This window comes from Cololabis saira, chromosome 21 (genome assembly GCF_033807715.1).
Source record: "Cololabis saira isolate AMF1-May2022 chromosome 21, fColSai1.1, whole genome shotgun sequence".
NCBI lineage: Eukaryota > Metazoa > Chordata > Actinopteri > Beloniformes > Belonidae > Cololabis > Cololabis saira.
Genome location: NC_084607.1, coordinates 26,227,218 through 26,243,756, shown reverse-complemented (window position 1 = coordinate 26,243,756; position 16,539 = coordinate 26,227,218). Strand labels below are relative to the sequence as shown.

The 16,539-nt window shown below is 40.7% G+C and overlaps 1 protein-coding gene across 1 annotated transcript; it reads right to left on the bottom strand.

The window, feature by feature from the left end:
- Nucleotides 1–855: 855 nt before the first annotated feature.
- Nucleotides 856–12,657, bottom strand: LOC133422332 (NLR family CARD domain-containing protein 3-like). Its single transcript, XM_061712288.1, is given in 13 exon segments — nucleotides 856–2,190; nucleotides 2,193–2,455; nucleotides 2,668–2,717; nucleotides 2,936–3,109; nucleotides 4,777–4,950; nucleotides 5,132–5,305; nucleotides 6,171–6,332; nucleotides 7,984–8,157; nucleotides 8,252–10,142; nucleotides 10,416–10,652; nucleotides 11,708–11,751; nucleotides 11,860–12,160; nucleotides 12,523–12,657. Coding segments are annotated over 12 exon segments (3,864 nt in total). The 5' UTR covers nucleotides 12,126–12,160; nucleotides 12,523–12,657; the 3' UTR covers nucleotides 856–1,935.
- Nucleotides 12,658–16,539: the final 3,882 nt, after the last annotated feature.

Sequence of the window (16,539 nt, the reverse complement as noted above, 5' to 3'; positions counted from 1 at the left end):
CAGAGAGGAGGATGATTATTCAAGAGTTTATCAAAGCAAGATCCAGCTGTCACCACCTACTTGATGTTAATTTACCTTAAATACTACACTTTTTCCATGTGACCAATAACTTTTTTTAATTTAAATTTCAACCATGAACCTTACCATGAAATGTTAATGTTATGTCTCTGAGTACCACATATACAAACCGTCACAGATAATTTTTAGTATGCGTAAAAGGCAACCATTTCTCAGATATGCTCCTTGTTTTTATCTTATTTTTTGATAACACATTACCAATGAATAAAGATGGACTATGTGCATGCTCAGATGCACAAAGACTAGTGGGACCTGGGCTGGAGAACTAAAGACTTCGTACTTTAATGTGTGGCACAAATACACTTTGTGTAAAAGCTTAATGGCACTAAGGTTGATATAAATGAAATAGCCAAGTCAAAGTTAGAGTGGCAAAACCGAGCTGGGGCCTCATTTATAAAGCTTGCGTGCGTACAAAACAGGGCTTGTTCATGCACCAAATCTCACAATGGGTTCATCTTTTTCAAAACGTACACTCAGTTATTTTGGTATATAAAAACTCCGACCGCATCGTTTCCCCTAAACAGATGTTTACAGAGCAAACACTGACCACTTAAAGACTAAATATTGATTAAACAATTTTTCCAAAAAACAGCCACACACTCTTGCATCAGAAAGATAAGATCAGCTATGGAGCCTTCCGCTCTCCATTTATTGACTTGAATGACTTCCAGTCTTTACCCTCCATTAGCCTTGAAAGCAGCAACAGATTCAGGATGTTATTTACTCCACAATACGCCACCGCTACGGGAAAATCACAGTCACGTAGCATTAGTTCATTTCATTTCAGATGCGGCTATATATATATATATATATATATATATATATATATATATATATATATATATACACACATATACATATACATGTATGTATATTCCAATTGTTCTAATTTCATATAATTGTATTATTTACCAGTCCGATGGCGAGCTGTTGCATAGAAATTTCAGCCAGGTGTGCACTAGCTACTGTATGTTTTGTTTGACAATAAAGTTGATGTTCTATTCTACTCTGTTCTATTCTACTCTGTTCTATTCTATTCTATTCTATGTAGTATTTTAAGGTCTTGTTCAAAGTAAAGGAAAAAATGAAGTGGGAGATTGACAGGCAGATCATCGTGAGGTGTACAGTGATACTAACTCCTTAGTAGTCTGGTGTGATGAAGAGAGACTTGAGCCAAATTGCAGGACTTTTTACAAGTTTATTTACTGGCTGAAGTTAATTTCTTCCACTGAAATGAATCCAGGGTGTCTGGACTCTTGGTCAGAGCTAGTGTGATAAGATCAACCATTCAAGAGGGACTTGTAGTAGAGTTGCTGCTCCTCCACCTCCAGAACAGCCAATTGAGGTGGTTTGGGGATGTGGGTAATATACCCCCAGGTGGTGTTTTGGACATGCTTGACGGGGCAGAGAACCACACATATGATCCAGGATAAACTGGAGAGATACGTACCTTAGCTGGCTTGAAAACACCACAGTTTCACAGTTTTTTTTTGCTACTCTCAGAAATGGTCTAATCAAGTTCAATTACACGTGATTTTTCAATGTACCATGAGATTAAAGTATGATACAACAGCCCCCTTTTCAGCAATGTGTTTATATCTGTTAATATCAACTAGATTTTGTTGGGGGGGCACTGTAGTCCATCACCTCCATCCTCTGAGTAGGCCTTTATCTACATGAATTCTGACATAGTACATTTTATTTAATGTGTCACATTGATGAAGGTAAGAGCGGTATTGTGTTATAGTGTAAACAGTTTTTTAGACACCTACCCTAAACAATTATGCTGAGTCAGTGACTACTTAGCCTTTTCGCAACTGTTGAGACACTATTTAATCTTTCTTTTGCCTCTTTTCACTATTCCATATGTATTTTCCTGAGGGAAACAAATCCACTTGTAAGTCCAAAACCAGGATGGAGCGGCTCAGTGAAGGTTGTGCGTACAGTGTACAGATGGGTCAGTGTTTCAGGAAAGACTTCAAAAAAGGATAACATTCCTGCTGGCCAGTCCAGATACACTCCTACGTTGCTTGTTTTTAACACCAAAACTGTTTCAGATGAATTAGAGGAATTAGAATTCTCAATGTTCCCGCACCAAGACTTTTCATTTTTTTCCCGAAAGTGAAGTCAGATGAACAGTCCCCATTCCTGGGAATACTTTTGTATGCAACTCCAACTTCACCTGAAATATAACACTCAGCCTCCCAGTAATGACGACCAGTCAGAGCCTCCTTACACAGCACTTGAGGTGTAGCAAATCTATCTGGATGATCAGGATATTGTTCCATCTCTGGGTCAAATGTTGCCATTTTGTTCTCCTCAGTCAAAATGATCGTCTTTCCAACTGTGTTGGGATCCAGCGTCAGATCACAGGCGTCTGCAAATCAGGACATACAGAATTGTTCTTGATCTTTATCTTGGTAGTGTTTAAATGAGTAACATTCAGACAGCAGATTGGTAATCAGCATAGCTTCATTAGTCCTAATTTAATTAAAAGTAACATACAACTGCAGTTCAAGTTTTGACCAGTGAAACTCTTGAAAACAACATCAGTGATCCAGTTTACATGAGAGATAATTATGTTCTTACATTGTCTGAGTAGCTTCAGATTTACCCAGCATTCTTCATTATGGTCCACACTAATGACAAATAAAAAAATGAAAGGTAAAAAGTACAAATACACTGTCATAGAACAATATTTACCTATTGCCAAGTACCAAAGTGATGTTTTGATGTTTCTTGTCTTGTTTATTCTTATTTTATTGGTTCAGCTTCATTTTTTTTTCTTTTATCTCTTTGAATATTTTCAATCTCTGTCCATGACATTAATGTCATTCAGATAACCTGTAAAACATACTTGAGGTTCTCCAGACTGCAGCGTGAATCCTCCTGTATTTCAGTCAGCAGTTTGACTTGTTGATCAGTGAGGTAATTGAAGCTCAGGTCCAGATCTCTGAGCTTGCAGTGGTCAGACCTCAGAGCCGACACCACAGAGGAACATTCATCTCCTGTCACTTTACAGAAACACAACCTGCAGGATACAACCAGCACTTTAGAAAAGCAGCAGAATTCATTATCAGTACCAGTTTCCCATGATGTCCCCTTTGCTCTTCATATTTATTTCTGTGAGCATGGACCACATGTGACAGAAAAGCCCGTTAAGAGATACTTGGTGCAATATGTTTTGCCAAAATATGCCAATTGCCAAAATATGTTTTCCATCTAAAATTGGCATATTTAATTGTTTACACTTTGCAATTAATGATGTTGAGGATGATGGTGATGACGACGATGATGATGATCCTGATGATGATGATGATCCTGATTAATGATTTTTAATTATTTTATTTTTAGCAAAATCAGACACTAAATTTCACAGCAATAATACTTACAGAATATGACCATTTCAATGTTATATTGTGTTGGGCCACAGTTCTGTGTTGAATATGGAAAGACTTAGAGAAAGACTGAGGCCCAACTCTGAGCCCAGCCTCGATTTCTTAACGTTGACCGCATGGTTTGAAACAAAGGAATCTCCAAAATGACTCAAGGCTTCAGCAAGCTTTGCATTTACGGCCCTTGGTGATAAGGAATAGCACCTTCTTTGGACAGAGACCCCAAAACGCGGAAGGGGGCCCTTGCAGATTTATGGTGGGCCCGGGCCCGGCTACAAAGAACAGCCCTCTCTACTGTCCCATGGAGTTCTCTGTGAGCTATGAAGAAGGCCCCAGCTCTTATTTTAGCATGAAGAGATACTAGCTAGGGGCCGGCCTTCTCCACTATCGTGTCTGAAGAAGCATCTGGTTGCCTTGAAATGGCAACCACAGTCTGCAGCGCTGCAACGAGTGACTCGCAAACGTTCCGAGCCCCAGAGAGCCGAACGAGGGACCCTTGCATGCCTCGACATGAACGCCTTCGGACCGACCTGGAGCTGAAGGAGGCCCAACTGCTGTCCCCATGCTGCATCCCTCATCCACACTGAGATGAGGAGAGCAGGAGAGAGAGAGCCGCTCTTCACCAGCCACAGCCACCTGTGGAGCGTAACCATCCAGCTGTTCACCAAGGAGGTCTGGCTGGCCAGACCAAACCACCTTTTTCTTCAATTACAAAGATCCACGTAAGAGGCTGGGCAGAAAAACAACGTAACAAATTTAACTAGTTTAGTTTTACGTTGTGAGCCAAACCGCTTATCCCGTCACAACTGTGTTTATTAGCTTAAGTGTGTTTGGTATTTTATCATTTGTCTACTACTGCATCCACTTTGCTGGATCTTGATGACACGTACCTCCACAATAGAAAACAAAGCCCCTCCCAGTTGAATGACCAGAACGCACTTGTGAAGTTAGTTTCACATTGGTGCATCTCTGTGTGGGAAACATCAGAAGAGCTTGGTTTTCTGGTGGTGAGACGTTAGTCTAGTGTCTTGGGTTTTGGTTTCTTCCCTATTCCTCTCATTCTCTCCTACTAACCCCCCCCCCCTAAACGATCCTTAAACAATCATTATTAACTCTCTAATAACTGAACCAGCACTCCCTTTGTGGCACGACAATTGTGAACCTGAACACAATAGTCACACATATAAAGCAACATAACACAATAATCATGTTTCAAAATGTTATTATCGGTGTATTGTAGGACCTTTATACATGGCTATAATTGGGATAAATCAAAGTAATTAATAGTTATTTGTTATTTCACCTCAGAGTTTTCAAGCTGCAGTGTTGGCTCATCAGTGGATTACAGAGCTCCATCAGTCCTGAGCTGTGCAGGTCATTGTAGCTCAGGTCCAGCTCTCTTAGACGGGAAGGTCTGGAGCTGAGTTCTGAGCCCAACATCTTACAGCTTTCCACAGTCAATGTGTTGTGACTGAGACTAAAAAGTGATCAACATATTAAATTATTAGAAAGTAAAGAAAACATCTTGTGTTTGTACTAAATCTTATTAGATATAAGAATTAAACTATTTGAAAACGTTCTCTATTATTCATAAATACATTTTAGCTCAATAAGACTTCAAAGTTTTTGTAAAAAGCAACACCGGTGACAACCTTTACCTCAGTGTCTCCAGTTTACAGTTGGCACTCGTCAGTGCTCTTGAGAGGACTTCCATCTCTGAATCTGTAAAGTTGCTGTAACTCAGTTCCAACTCTCGCAGGTTGGATGGTTTGGATGTGAATGCTGTTGCAATCTCCTTGCAGATATCAGAGATTCCAATGTTTCGTTTCAGCCTTTTGGTACATAAAAAATAAAATTATTTTAAATTAGAGGTTTATCAGATTTAGGAATGACATAATCATAAAAACTGTGCGAACAAAGTGGTGAATATAAACGAAGAATGTACATTAAAAACGTTGTTATTTATTGGAGCCATCTGAGAATGGTTTGGTAAATTGAAATGCAAACATGTTAATCCAGGAACAGGGGGCACCAAAGGTGTTGAGTAGCAGGAGGTGTGTTTATAGTTTTCTGCAGGTGTGTGTGCACACATAAACAAGCATGTGTGTGCATGCATGTTTATGTGAGTAGCAAGTCAGTGAACTGTTCCAGTTTATAGCGATGGATTGTTATCAGCCGGCCTAGTAATAAATTCTGGTTAAGTTTCAAGTTCAACTTATATGGTGTGTTTTTGAGAGAACAAACACAGTATTTTCCCGGGAAGCAATTAGGGTGACTCCGAACAGCCCAACTTGTGGATAATTTCCACCAAGCCGAGCTTGCAACTTCTCCAAGGTCTTTTTCATCCCGCCAATGAGTTCGAAAAACCACAGTCAACCTGCGATTCAGTTCGAGAATCAAACCCAGTGTGTGATTTTTTTGATAGCACGACATTCCATCACACATGCCAGGCAGCCTTGAAAGAACCTGAATAGCTGCTGACATTTTCCAAATAAGTCGACATGCCAGGTAACAGAAATCTCCAAAAGGCAGAAATTCTGTTATCAGAAATCCAATTACGTAGGCATCTTCAACATCCTAGATGGATGTGTATGGACAAAGACACGATTCTCCAAAATTTCAGTACAACTGTGAGTTATTTTCAGTCGAGATTTGTTGGTTCGTTGATTGGTTTCGAATGGTTCGTCTAAAACTGACCTGAGTTTCTCCAGTTTAGGGTTGATCAGCCCAGCAGCGGTAACGGAGATCAATGAAGTTGTCCGCATGTCACTTAGCTCCAGCTCTCTTAGATTTGAGATGACTGGTTTAATATTCGGTGCCAGTTGATTTAGCACAAGTGATACGCCGTACCCTGAGAGACTGCAAAAACAAAACACAGAAGAAAGAGCGAAAAAATAAATAAAGAAAATCCCATCTCATACAGGATATCTTTAAATTTTCAATGTTACTACTACTACTACTGTTGTTGTAACTTGTCTCATAAAAACATGCAATGATAGCCAACTAAATCCCTTTATTTGTAAAAAGTTGGGGCAAAGCTAATTTTTTTTTTGACACACTTCCTTTTTTTTACCTGAACTGCAACTAGAGTGGAGGAGGGAGGGCACAACCACGCCACCCAAGACACCAGAAGCTGACAAGGAAAAAGCCCGAACCCAGGCCACCAGCAACCCCACAGAGGACCAGAATCGGGACAGGAGGAAACCCCCCGCAAGCAAGCGACAGAGGAAAGCCCCGGGTGGAGCCCCCATGACCACGGGAAAAGGCAGTCAGGAAACACGCGGCGACGGACCAGGACCCAGCCCAGCTCCAGCCACCCGGCATGGACCGAAGACTGATGTTTGATTCCTGATAGGCAGCACAGTGGCTTAGTAGTTAGTACTGTATCTATGAATCTCATGAAAGATTAAAATTAAGTTTCAGATAGTATTGAATAATCAAAAGTTGATTGCTTGAAAATAGATTTATATATTTGTAGTTCCTGCTTTAATTTTGTTTGACTCAGCTAGTTGGCTGTCCAACTCCCCCCACATTGAACCACACAGCAAAACCAACCAGACGTCTCACTCAAAAGTGGAACTCCTTCCACAGTCATAGCCAGGGGTTATGGCAAGACACGCCACATACAGACAAGCAACCAAAGAAAGGGACGGGGTACACAAAGAGATTGCGTGTGCACGCACGCAAATCATAAAGACTCTACTGATCATAGGAAAGCTCAATGGGAGTCGAACAGTCGATCTAACAGTAAACACTCATCTTAGACTGATTCAATACAATTGGATTATGAGAACCTATATTACAGCAGCTAGACTGAATAAGATGAATCCAAATATTCCTGATACTGTTAAATGCAGTGTTGAAAAGGGCACCTTATTTCACTGACTGTAGGACTGGTCGGAGATACAACAATTATGGAATGCAGTTATAAAATGCATTTCTCAGAGGACCTTAGATCCAGTACTCAACTGCCTGGCATTTTGTATCCTTAACATATACCCAATGGACTCTAAGCTAAACAGCAAAGAGAGGAAAATGACTGATCCATGTCTATTACAAACTATACGATTGATCTCTCTCTCTTGGAAAGACACCAAGAGTCATTGGCCGAAAGAACTACCAGCCTGCCTTGTCCTTGAAAAGTTGACCTACATGACAAAAGTAATCGGCCAAATTCAAAGAGATCTGGAACCCGTTTCTTGCATTCTTAAAAAACTGAGAAACACTGGAAACTTGAAGGTGTTATGTCCATAAATTATATCACCATAAGCATGGAATTTTAAACCTGGTATGTATGTGCATGTATGATTATGTAATATCATTGTCAACTTCAGTGCCGTTTCTTTTTTTTTTCCCCCTTTGGAGTGGGGGGGGGTGGTTATTTTATAGTTTGACTGTAATTTGCTTTGTTGAATGTATGTTTGCAAACTGTTAAAACTCAATAAATACACATTTACAAAATAAAACGACAGAGGTACTTTAAAAAATACATTACAAAAGTTTTACCAACCTGAGAGCTTCGAGTTGACACTGTGCATTTACTAGTGCGTTAGCCAAGATGTGAATGTGGTTATCAGAATAGTCATTGTTTACCAGATGCAGTTCAGTCAGCACAGAGTTTGGCATCTGCAGAGCTGAAGAGATTGCTTCACACTCCCGAGAACGGAAAAACACATCTGAGATTCTGCAAAATTTCAGAGAGTCATTCAAAACCGGATTGTTTTTTTTTTTTGTATTTGTGAACATAAATTGTCATTACTGAAACAAATTTTACTCACGTTACTTTCCTGCTGTTCCTCACAGCTGGGAGAAGCCGTAAAATACCTTTTACTGTCGGCCTGAATTTCATCAGGTTGAATTCATCCAGAGGTGTAGAGGACATGAGAATGGAATCTGCCAAAGCTGAACACTGAACAGGGGAGAGTTGTGTTTCTGGACTCTGATTTGGTGCAAGATACCGCTGGACAGCATCATGTATGGCAGTGTCCTTCAGCTCAACCAGGCAGTGGACAAGGTTCAGGCATCTTTCAGGTGAGCAGTTATCTAGATCTATTTCTTTTAGACTCTTCACAATCTCTTCAACAACTTCAGAGTGTTCCTCTGTCTGCTGAATCAGGCCGTAAAGCAGTTTTTGTGTTGACTGTAAGGACAAACCAATTAGGAACCTGAGGAACATGTCCAGTTCTCCCGTTTCTCTTGGAGCTGAATTAGCTATTGCAATTTCCATCAACTCATCTAGGGGTAGATCAACTGGATCTGCATCCAGGACAGACTCAAGATCCTCATCAGATCCTACCAGCAAGAAATTCTTGAGGATTGGAGACTCAATGGATTTTCTTGCGAAACTTCGGTACACAAAGAGAGCTGCAAAATACTCCTGGACTGTCAAATGCACAAAGCAGTAGAGTTTCTTGGTATTGAACACACTCTCCACTTTGAATATCGCTGTACAGAATCCACAGTAGACTCCAGCTTTGTCCATGTCAATGCCGTACTTTTTCAGATCTTCCCCACTGAAGATGATTTCACCTTTTTCCAACTTTTCAAATGCCAACCTGCCTAATCTGGAGATGAACTCCTCATTTGACTTGAAGATCTCCTCTGCTTCAGTCTTCTCCTCTCCGTCGTATTTGTCAGTAGCAACCGTCATCTGGATAAGAAAGAAGTGCGAGTACATCTCGGTGAGAGTTGTCGGTGTCTTTATGGTTTCCTCTTGAGTGTTGCCTGATTTTAAAAGCAAATACTCAAGAACTTTTGAGGCAATCCAGCAGAAGATGGGGATGTGACACATGATGTATAAGCTTCGTGACATGGTGATGAGGTTGATGATTCTTTCAGCAACGTCCTTGTCCTCAACTCTGTTCCTGAAGTAGATCTTCTTTTGTGGATCATTAAAACCTCTGACCTCCGTCCAAAGGTAAACATACTCTCGAGGGATACGTTGAACTGCTCCTGGTCTTGATGTTATCCAGACAAGTGCAGAAGGAAGAAGATGCTCTCGGATAAGGTTGGTCACCAGAGTGTCCACTGAGGATTTCTTTGAGGGCTCTGAGAGTCTTTTGGTGTCTTTGAATTTCAGTTTCAGCTGACTTTCATCGAGACCATCAAAAATGAACAAGACTTTGTACGTTTTTATTTCTGAAAATATTATTGCAGCTGCTTTGACACTAAGCTTTGGATGGAATTCCCTCACTAGTTCCTCAAGGCTAAACTCCTGATTTATGACCAGATTCAGCTCCCTGAATGGAAACATGAAAATGAAGTCCAAGTCCTGATTGGCACGACCGTCAGCCCAGTCAAGAATGAACTTCTTCACAGAGACAGTTTTTCCAATTCCAGCTATTCCCTTGGTCATCACAGTCCTGATGGTTTTCACTCTTCTTTCATCTCGCTTAAATGATGCTGTGTTTTCTGGAGTGGTGTTAAAGATATTATTGCAGTTGATTTTAATCCCCTTTGCTGTTTGGTTCCTTGATTTATCTTCAATTTCCCAAATCTCATGTTGTTTATTGATATCTTCATTCTCTCCTTGAACAATGTGAAGCTCTGTGAAAATCTTGTCCAGTGGTTTTTCATCGTCACGAGATTTTCCGGTGCCTTCAAGCTGCCACGAACACTTTTCCCTCAAATATTCTTTGTTCCTTCTGACGACTTCTTTGATGAAATCTTCTGTTGCAGGTAAAAAAAATATTATTTTTTAGTTTGTTTTGAGACAGGTTTCACAATTTACTATTTTGGCAAAATTTCTACCTTTGTTCTACACTTGAAATTGTTTACATTAAACCATCAATCAGTATGATTTTCCAACGAAATATGCTGGAAACAATTGGATCTGTGGTTTTTAATTTTGACGATAGGCAATGTTCTTAGTGCTCAGGACCAAGTTATCTTTCTTTTTCATCATTCATGTTTAAGAGAGACTAGTAAATAAACTTGACATACTAGGACTTATCTCAGGATGAATTTCTTGGAGGATTCTGTAGAAGGCAGATTTAGTTTTTGTACACGTGGTAGTGCTGAAGATTTCCCTCATCCCATCCTGCGCCACAGTTTCACTCTTGATTCGGTTGTACATCTCTTTATGGATAATTCCCCTCTGAAGCATCAGATCTGCTATGGGCATCACTTCAGTGATGTTCTGAATGAGATCAGCCCTGTTGTTGTCCAACCAGTCAGCTTCTGTAAAAACAAAACTAACATGTTATGACATTTCATAGCAGTAGTCTCACACTTATCCAAGTTGTATCTATAAAAAGCCATGGGGCAAATCATTGCACAACAAAACATCCAAGAACCTATACTTTTAGTGTTTTGGCGGTAACCTATTGCATCAGTTCCTGTTTGTTGTTTGCCGTCTGTTACCATTTGCACGGTGTCACAGGCTCCAATTCCTTAAATCTCTCTCCAAATCTCTGTAATCTAAGCTTGTTTTCTGGTAAAATAATAATATATCTTGTAAACTTCTGTTTTCAATTGCGCACCACGTCTTCAACCCACTCATTAATAGAACATGGATCTAGAAATCGGACACCATTTGTCAAAAATCTTCTTGTTAAGGAAACATTCACCGTCCTTAGTTGATAATCCCCTTGCATAGCTTGAAGAGCTGTTTATCTCCGCCACACTTCTGTTGCCAAAATGCGTGCGCATACGGTCTACGTCATCATTGTTTACAAACACAAAAAGGGTCTACTACAGCATAAACAGTCTGTGGACCTTAGCAGCAGCGGCTGATGGCTCGTGTCCATCTACAATCAGGGTTAATCCTCAGTGTAAGGCGACTATCTTTCAAAACAATTAGCCGCTGAGAGAGTACTGGCTGAGATCTGTCTGACACGTTGAATCCAAAAAACTGACATGAAACAGTAGATGCATTCTTTGGTTATTTATTTGTTGTCCCGCAGTTAAAATATTTCACTTTCAAATGACAGATGGTGGCTTGCATTCAATGGATGTTTAACTATATTGCATATGCATATAATGCTTATATTTCGTATATTGCGTATATAGCGGTCAACAGAAATTATCAGCTCCTCTCTCTCTCTGACAAACAAAACCCAAAATGACAAGCAGGTGTCGCTGATAATATGATTGCTTCACCCCGCCCAGTGACAGACGCACAGACACACCTCCACACACATACACACCCACAACTTCCCCCTTTGGCCAAGTGACAGATGTGTAAACAAAAAACACTCCTTGCTCCCACACTCAGTTTATAAAGAAAAACTCACCTTTCTGCTCTGCAGCGGATGATTCCAAATCAGACAGGCAAGGGCTGATAAAAGAGAAACACAGTAAGGTAATTTAGAATTTGTTAACTAAACCTTAATTAGAATGAAAATAAATGTGGACACCTTTATTGGAGTGATAATGAAGATCTCACCTCGGGTTATGAACGCCTGCAAACGTGTACTCGTTTGCCAGACTTTCACTGAAGTCATTTTGTTCTGAGGAAGTGAATCCAGCTTGGCTGCATGGAGTCTCATTCACCGATCCAGCCTCAAGATGTTCCCCTTTGTCCTGCAGAGTCTGTCTTTGGAGGAGAGGAGAATGTTCTTTCACTGTGTCGGAAACTTCCTCTTTCTTTTGGTTTGTTTTGTTGTCTCTCTTTGTTTTGTCTCTTCTGAGGGAAGAGCATTTGCTCCCCATGTTGTTATTTCTCCAGTTCCTGCTCAGCAACTCAGCTGTGGAAGAAAGAAAGACATTACCTTCATGATCAGTCTTTTGCTTTTAGTCCAGTACTTATATCTGTCAGTAGCAAACTTATTGCGTTATTGCTACTTAGCCCCTGCTGATCAGTTCTACTTGATCATTTATGGGAAAGATGTGATACTACTACTACTACTACTACTACTACTACTACTACTACTACTACTACTACTACTACTACTACTACTACTGTCATTTAGCAGGCACTTTTATCCAAAGCGACTTACTTCTGAGAGAACAACAGTAGGCCTACTAACCGGACTTTTTTCTTAAACTGACTTTTTTTTTCATATTCACACACTAATCCAGAAAGATACAATGTAATATTCTCTTTTACCTTGTTCTCGGTCCTGCAGCGGGAGACGAGACCATGTACGACTTCCTTTAAGTGTCGTACACCTTGTACCTGTCTTGTGCGAAAAACACGGATGTAGTGAACTGGGTTGACCCTGCTGACTTCCTGGCTGTGTGTGTGTTTCCATGCGTGGATGTTTAGGAAAAGAAGAAAACAAGAGTTACGGCTGGGACACCTCAACCCGACGGCCGACTGTAAGCTGAGAAACTGCGGTCAAGCAGCTGTCATTCATACTTGGGTGGTCAAATCATCCGCTCCTAAATTTCACGTGCGCTTCTATTTCAGTCTTTACGGCAAATGAATTAAGTACTGAGTTTGAGATAATGCAGATATTTTTTTTCATATATTTCATTAATTACCTTGATTACACCCATGCTTCCACCGTAATATTTACAAACTATTACTATAAAAGAAAAGGATGAAACACTTTTTTCGTTTTTTTACTCCAAGTTCTGTGTTGCAGCGACTATAAAAATGAATTATTCCATAATTTCACTCAATACCTCACATACAACTACAATCACTGCAAGCACAGTGAATTTCAAACAATCTAACTGTAGAAAAATTGAAATATTAAGATCTAAACATCAAACATTTTACTTTTCTACAAAGGTCAGTCGCCTTTTTTGCTTCATGTTCTGTGTTGGAGAGACTGTAAAAAATAATTGTTTCATAATTTGATGGAAGAATTATTTTTTATAGTCTCTGCAACACAGAACCTGAAGTAAAAAGAAAAAAGTGTTTCATCCTTTTCTTTTATAGTAAGAGTGTGTAAATATTATGGTGGAAGCATGGGTGTAATCAAGGTAATGAAAGAAATATATGAAAAAAATATCTGCATTATTTCAATCTCAGTACTTCATATCTTTCTGTTTTTGAGCCGCAATCATCCATTTACCGTAAAGACTAAAATAGGAGCGCACATGAAATGTAAGAGCGGCTGATTTGACCACGTACTGTAACGTCACGGTCTGTGGACAAGCCGCACAAGCCCCGCCCACTGAGTTTGATGGCTGGGTTTGACAGTTTAAATTATTTCATGACAACAGCACTCACACAAGAGGCATGAAATAAATGAATACCCAGTGAAATCATTAAATGTGTTTTTTAAATAAAGGTTTTCTTAAAAAAGGACATTTTAGCATTTAAATTCATTATTAATGGTAGATTTAATTATTTAATTGCATATTTCATCATTCTATGTTGTAGTTAATGATTTCATGATATATTTAATTATTTTGTAGTAAATTTAATTATTTAATTATGTTTTTTATTAAATGTATGATACATTTAATGAATTCAAGGGAGATTTACAGTTATCCTCATAACCCGTAACCTTCCATAGTTCACTACCCGAAGCTTCATTCAATTCCCTGGGGGACATCTGCTGGCAGTAGCGATGGCACCAAACAAAGCCCTGCGAATGTGATGCATCTATTGTGTATATAATATCAATATAATCACACTTATGTACAGTACAGACCAAAAGTTTGGACACGCTTCCCCATTTGATTGAATGAGAAGGTGTGTCCAAACATTTGGTGGGTACAATGTACAGATGTGTGTTGTACTTATGTGCTTTTAGTACCTTATTAAAGATTCTGAGTAATGCACCCATGAAACAATAATAATTTAAAAACAATGTTGTGAAAATACTTGTGTTGCTGCAGGGTTTTTTTATCCAAGAAAAGTCATTTTTGCACAGTAAAAGGGGTCAAACGTTTTTTTTTTTGTTTTTTTTAGACAATTCTCCAGACTTGGAAAATACTCCTACACAAGGAACCGAGGAGGCTGGTGTCACAAGGAACTGTTTGGCTAGGTGGTATAGGTTTTGATATAGTGTTTTGTGCTCTGTCCAATAATATTTCAGTGGATCTTCTGCTCGGTCCAGAGGAGGATCAGATTAGTATTGCTTCAAAAAGCAGAGATGAAATCCCATGGTTCCCAAACTGGATCCCCTCCCGTCCTGCACCTCAGATAGGGGAAGCAGTACTCTCCCCCCACTGCCAACAGGGCCTGCTAGGATCCCTTCTTCAGTCTGACAGCATACTGTACCTTACTTTCGGTGTCCACCACTGGGTTCGGGGGTCGTTGCCACGACAGGCACCAGAGACCTTGCGTCCAAAACTTTGAGCTTCTGCGTAAACAATGGAGGCAGATAACCTGGTCCACTCTGACTCAATGTCCTCACTCTCCTCCGGAATCTGGGAGAAGTTCTCTCGAAGATTAGATTTGAAGACTTCCCTGACAGAGGGCTCAGCCAGACGTTCCCAACAGACCGTTACAATACGTTTGGGTCTGCCCGGTCTATCCAACTTCCTCCTCCGCCAACATATCCAACTCACCACCAGATGGGGATTAGTTGACAGCTCAGTCTCTCTCTTCACCCGAGTGTCCAAGACATACGGCCGAAGATCAGATGAAAGGACAACAAAGTCGATCATTGACCTCCGGCGTGTCCTAGAGTGTCCTGGTGCCACGTGCACTGATTGACACCCTAATGCTTGAACATGGTGTTTGTTATGGAGAAACCTTGACTGGCACAGAAGTCCAATAACAGAGCATTGCTCGGGTTCAGATCAAGGAGGTCGTTCCTCCCAATCACGCCTCTCCAGGTATAACTGACATTGCCCATGTGAACATTGAAGTCCCCCAGTAGAACAATGGAGTCCCCAGTTGGAGCACTATCAAGTACCCCTCCCAGGGACCCCAAGGAGGCCAGGTACCTTGTACTGCTGTTCGGTCTGGAGGCATAAACCATAGTAAGAGACCTTTTCCTGACCCGAAAGCACAAAGAATCGACCCTCTCGTTCACCGGGGTGAACTCCAACACATGGCGACTGAGCTGGGGGGCTATAACCAAGCCCACACCAGCTCGCCACCTCTCACCCTGGGCAACTCCAGAGTAGTGGAGGGTCTAGCACCTTTCAAGGAGCTGGGTTCCAGAGCCCAAGCTATGTGTGGAGGTGAGCCCAACTATCTCTAGCCGGTATCTCTCAACCTCTTGCACAAGCTCCGGCTCCCTCCGGCTCTTCTGGCTCCTCCGGCTCCAGCTCCTTATCTCCTTATTCACACACCACCAGGGACTGGATTCAACACATTTCAATTACAGACACAACTTTTCCATTGTCTTGATTCAGGACTCAAGATTCTTTATTGTCATTGTTCATATTTCATAACAAAATTACAGGTACTTAATCGCAGGTGCTGGTCCACGATCTTGCCCACGATCCTCTGTGCTGTGTTGACCACTCTCTGGAGCTTCTTCCGTTCTGCCTCAGTGCAGTGGGAGAACCACATCGGGGTGCAGTAGGTCAGGATGCTCTTAATAGAGGATCGGTAGAAGGTCGTCAGCAGCTTCTGGCTGATGTTCTTCCTCAGCACTCTCAGGAAGTGCAGACGTTGAGCCTTCTTTGCGACAGCCTTGATATTTGCAGACCAGGACCGGTCTGCAAAAAATATTTGTTATATTAGACTTTTGTATATATTCCAATTTTATATAATTTTATTATTTACCAGTCTGATGGCGAGCTGTTGCATCGAAATTTCAGCCAGATGTGCACTGGCTACTGTATGTTTTGTTTGACAATAAAGTCAATTGTTGTTTATGTATTGTATTTTGTTCTATTCTATTCTATGTAGTATTTTAAGGTCTTGTTCAAAGTAAAGGAAAAAATTAAGTGAGAGATTGACAGGCAGATCATCGTGAGGTGTACAGTGATACTAACTCCTTAGTAGTCTGGTGTGATGAAGAGAGACTTGAGCCAAATTGCAGGACTTTTTACAAGTTTATTTACTGGCTGAAGTTAATTTCTTCCACTGAAATGAATCCAGGGTGTCTGTACTCTTGGTCAGAGCTAGTGTGTAAGATCAACCATTCAGGAGGGACTTGTAGTAGAGTTGCTGCTCCTCCACCTCCAGAACAGCCAATTGAGGTGGTTTGGGGATCTGGGTAATATACCCCCAGGTGGTGTTTTGGACATGCCTGACGGGGCAGAG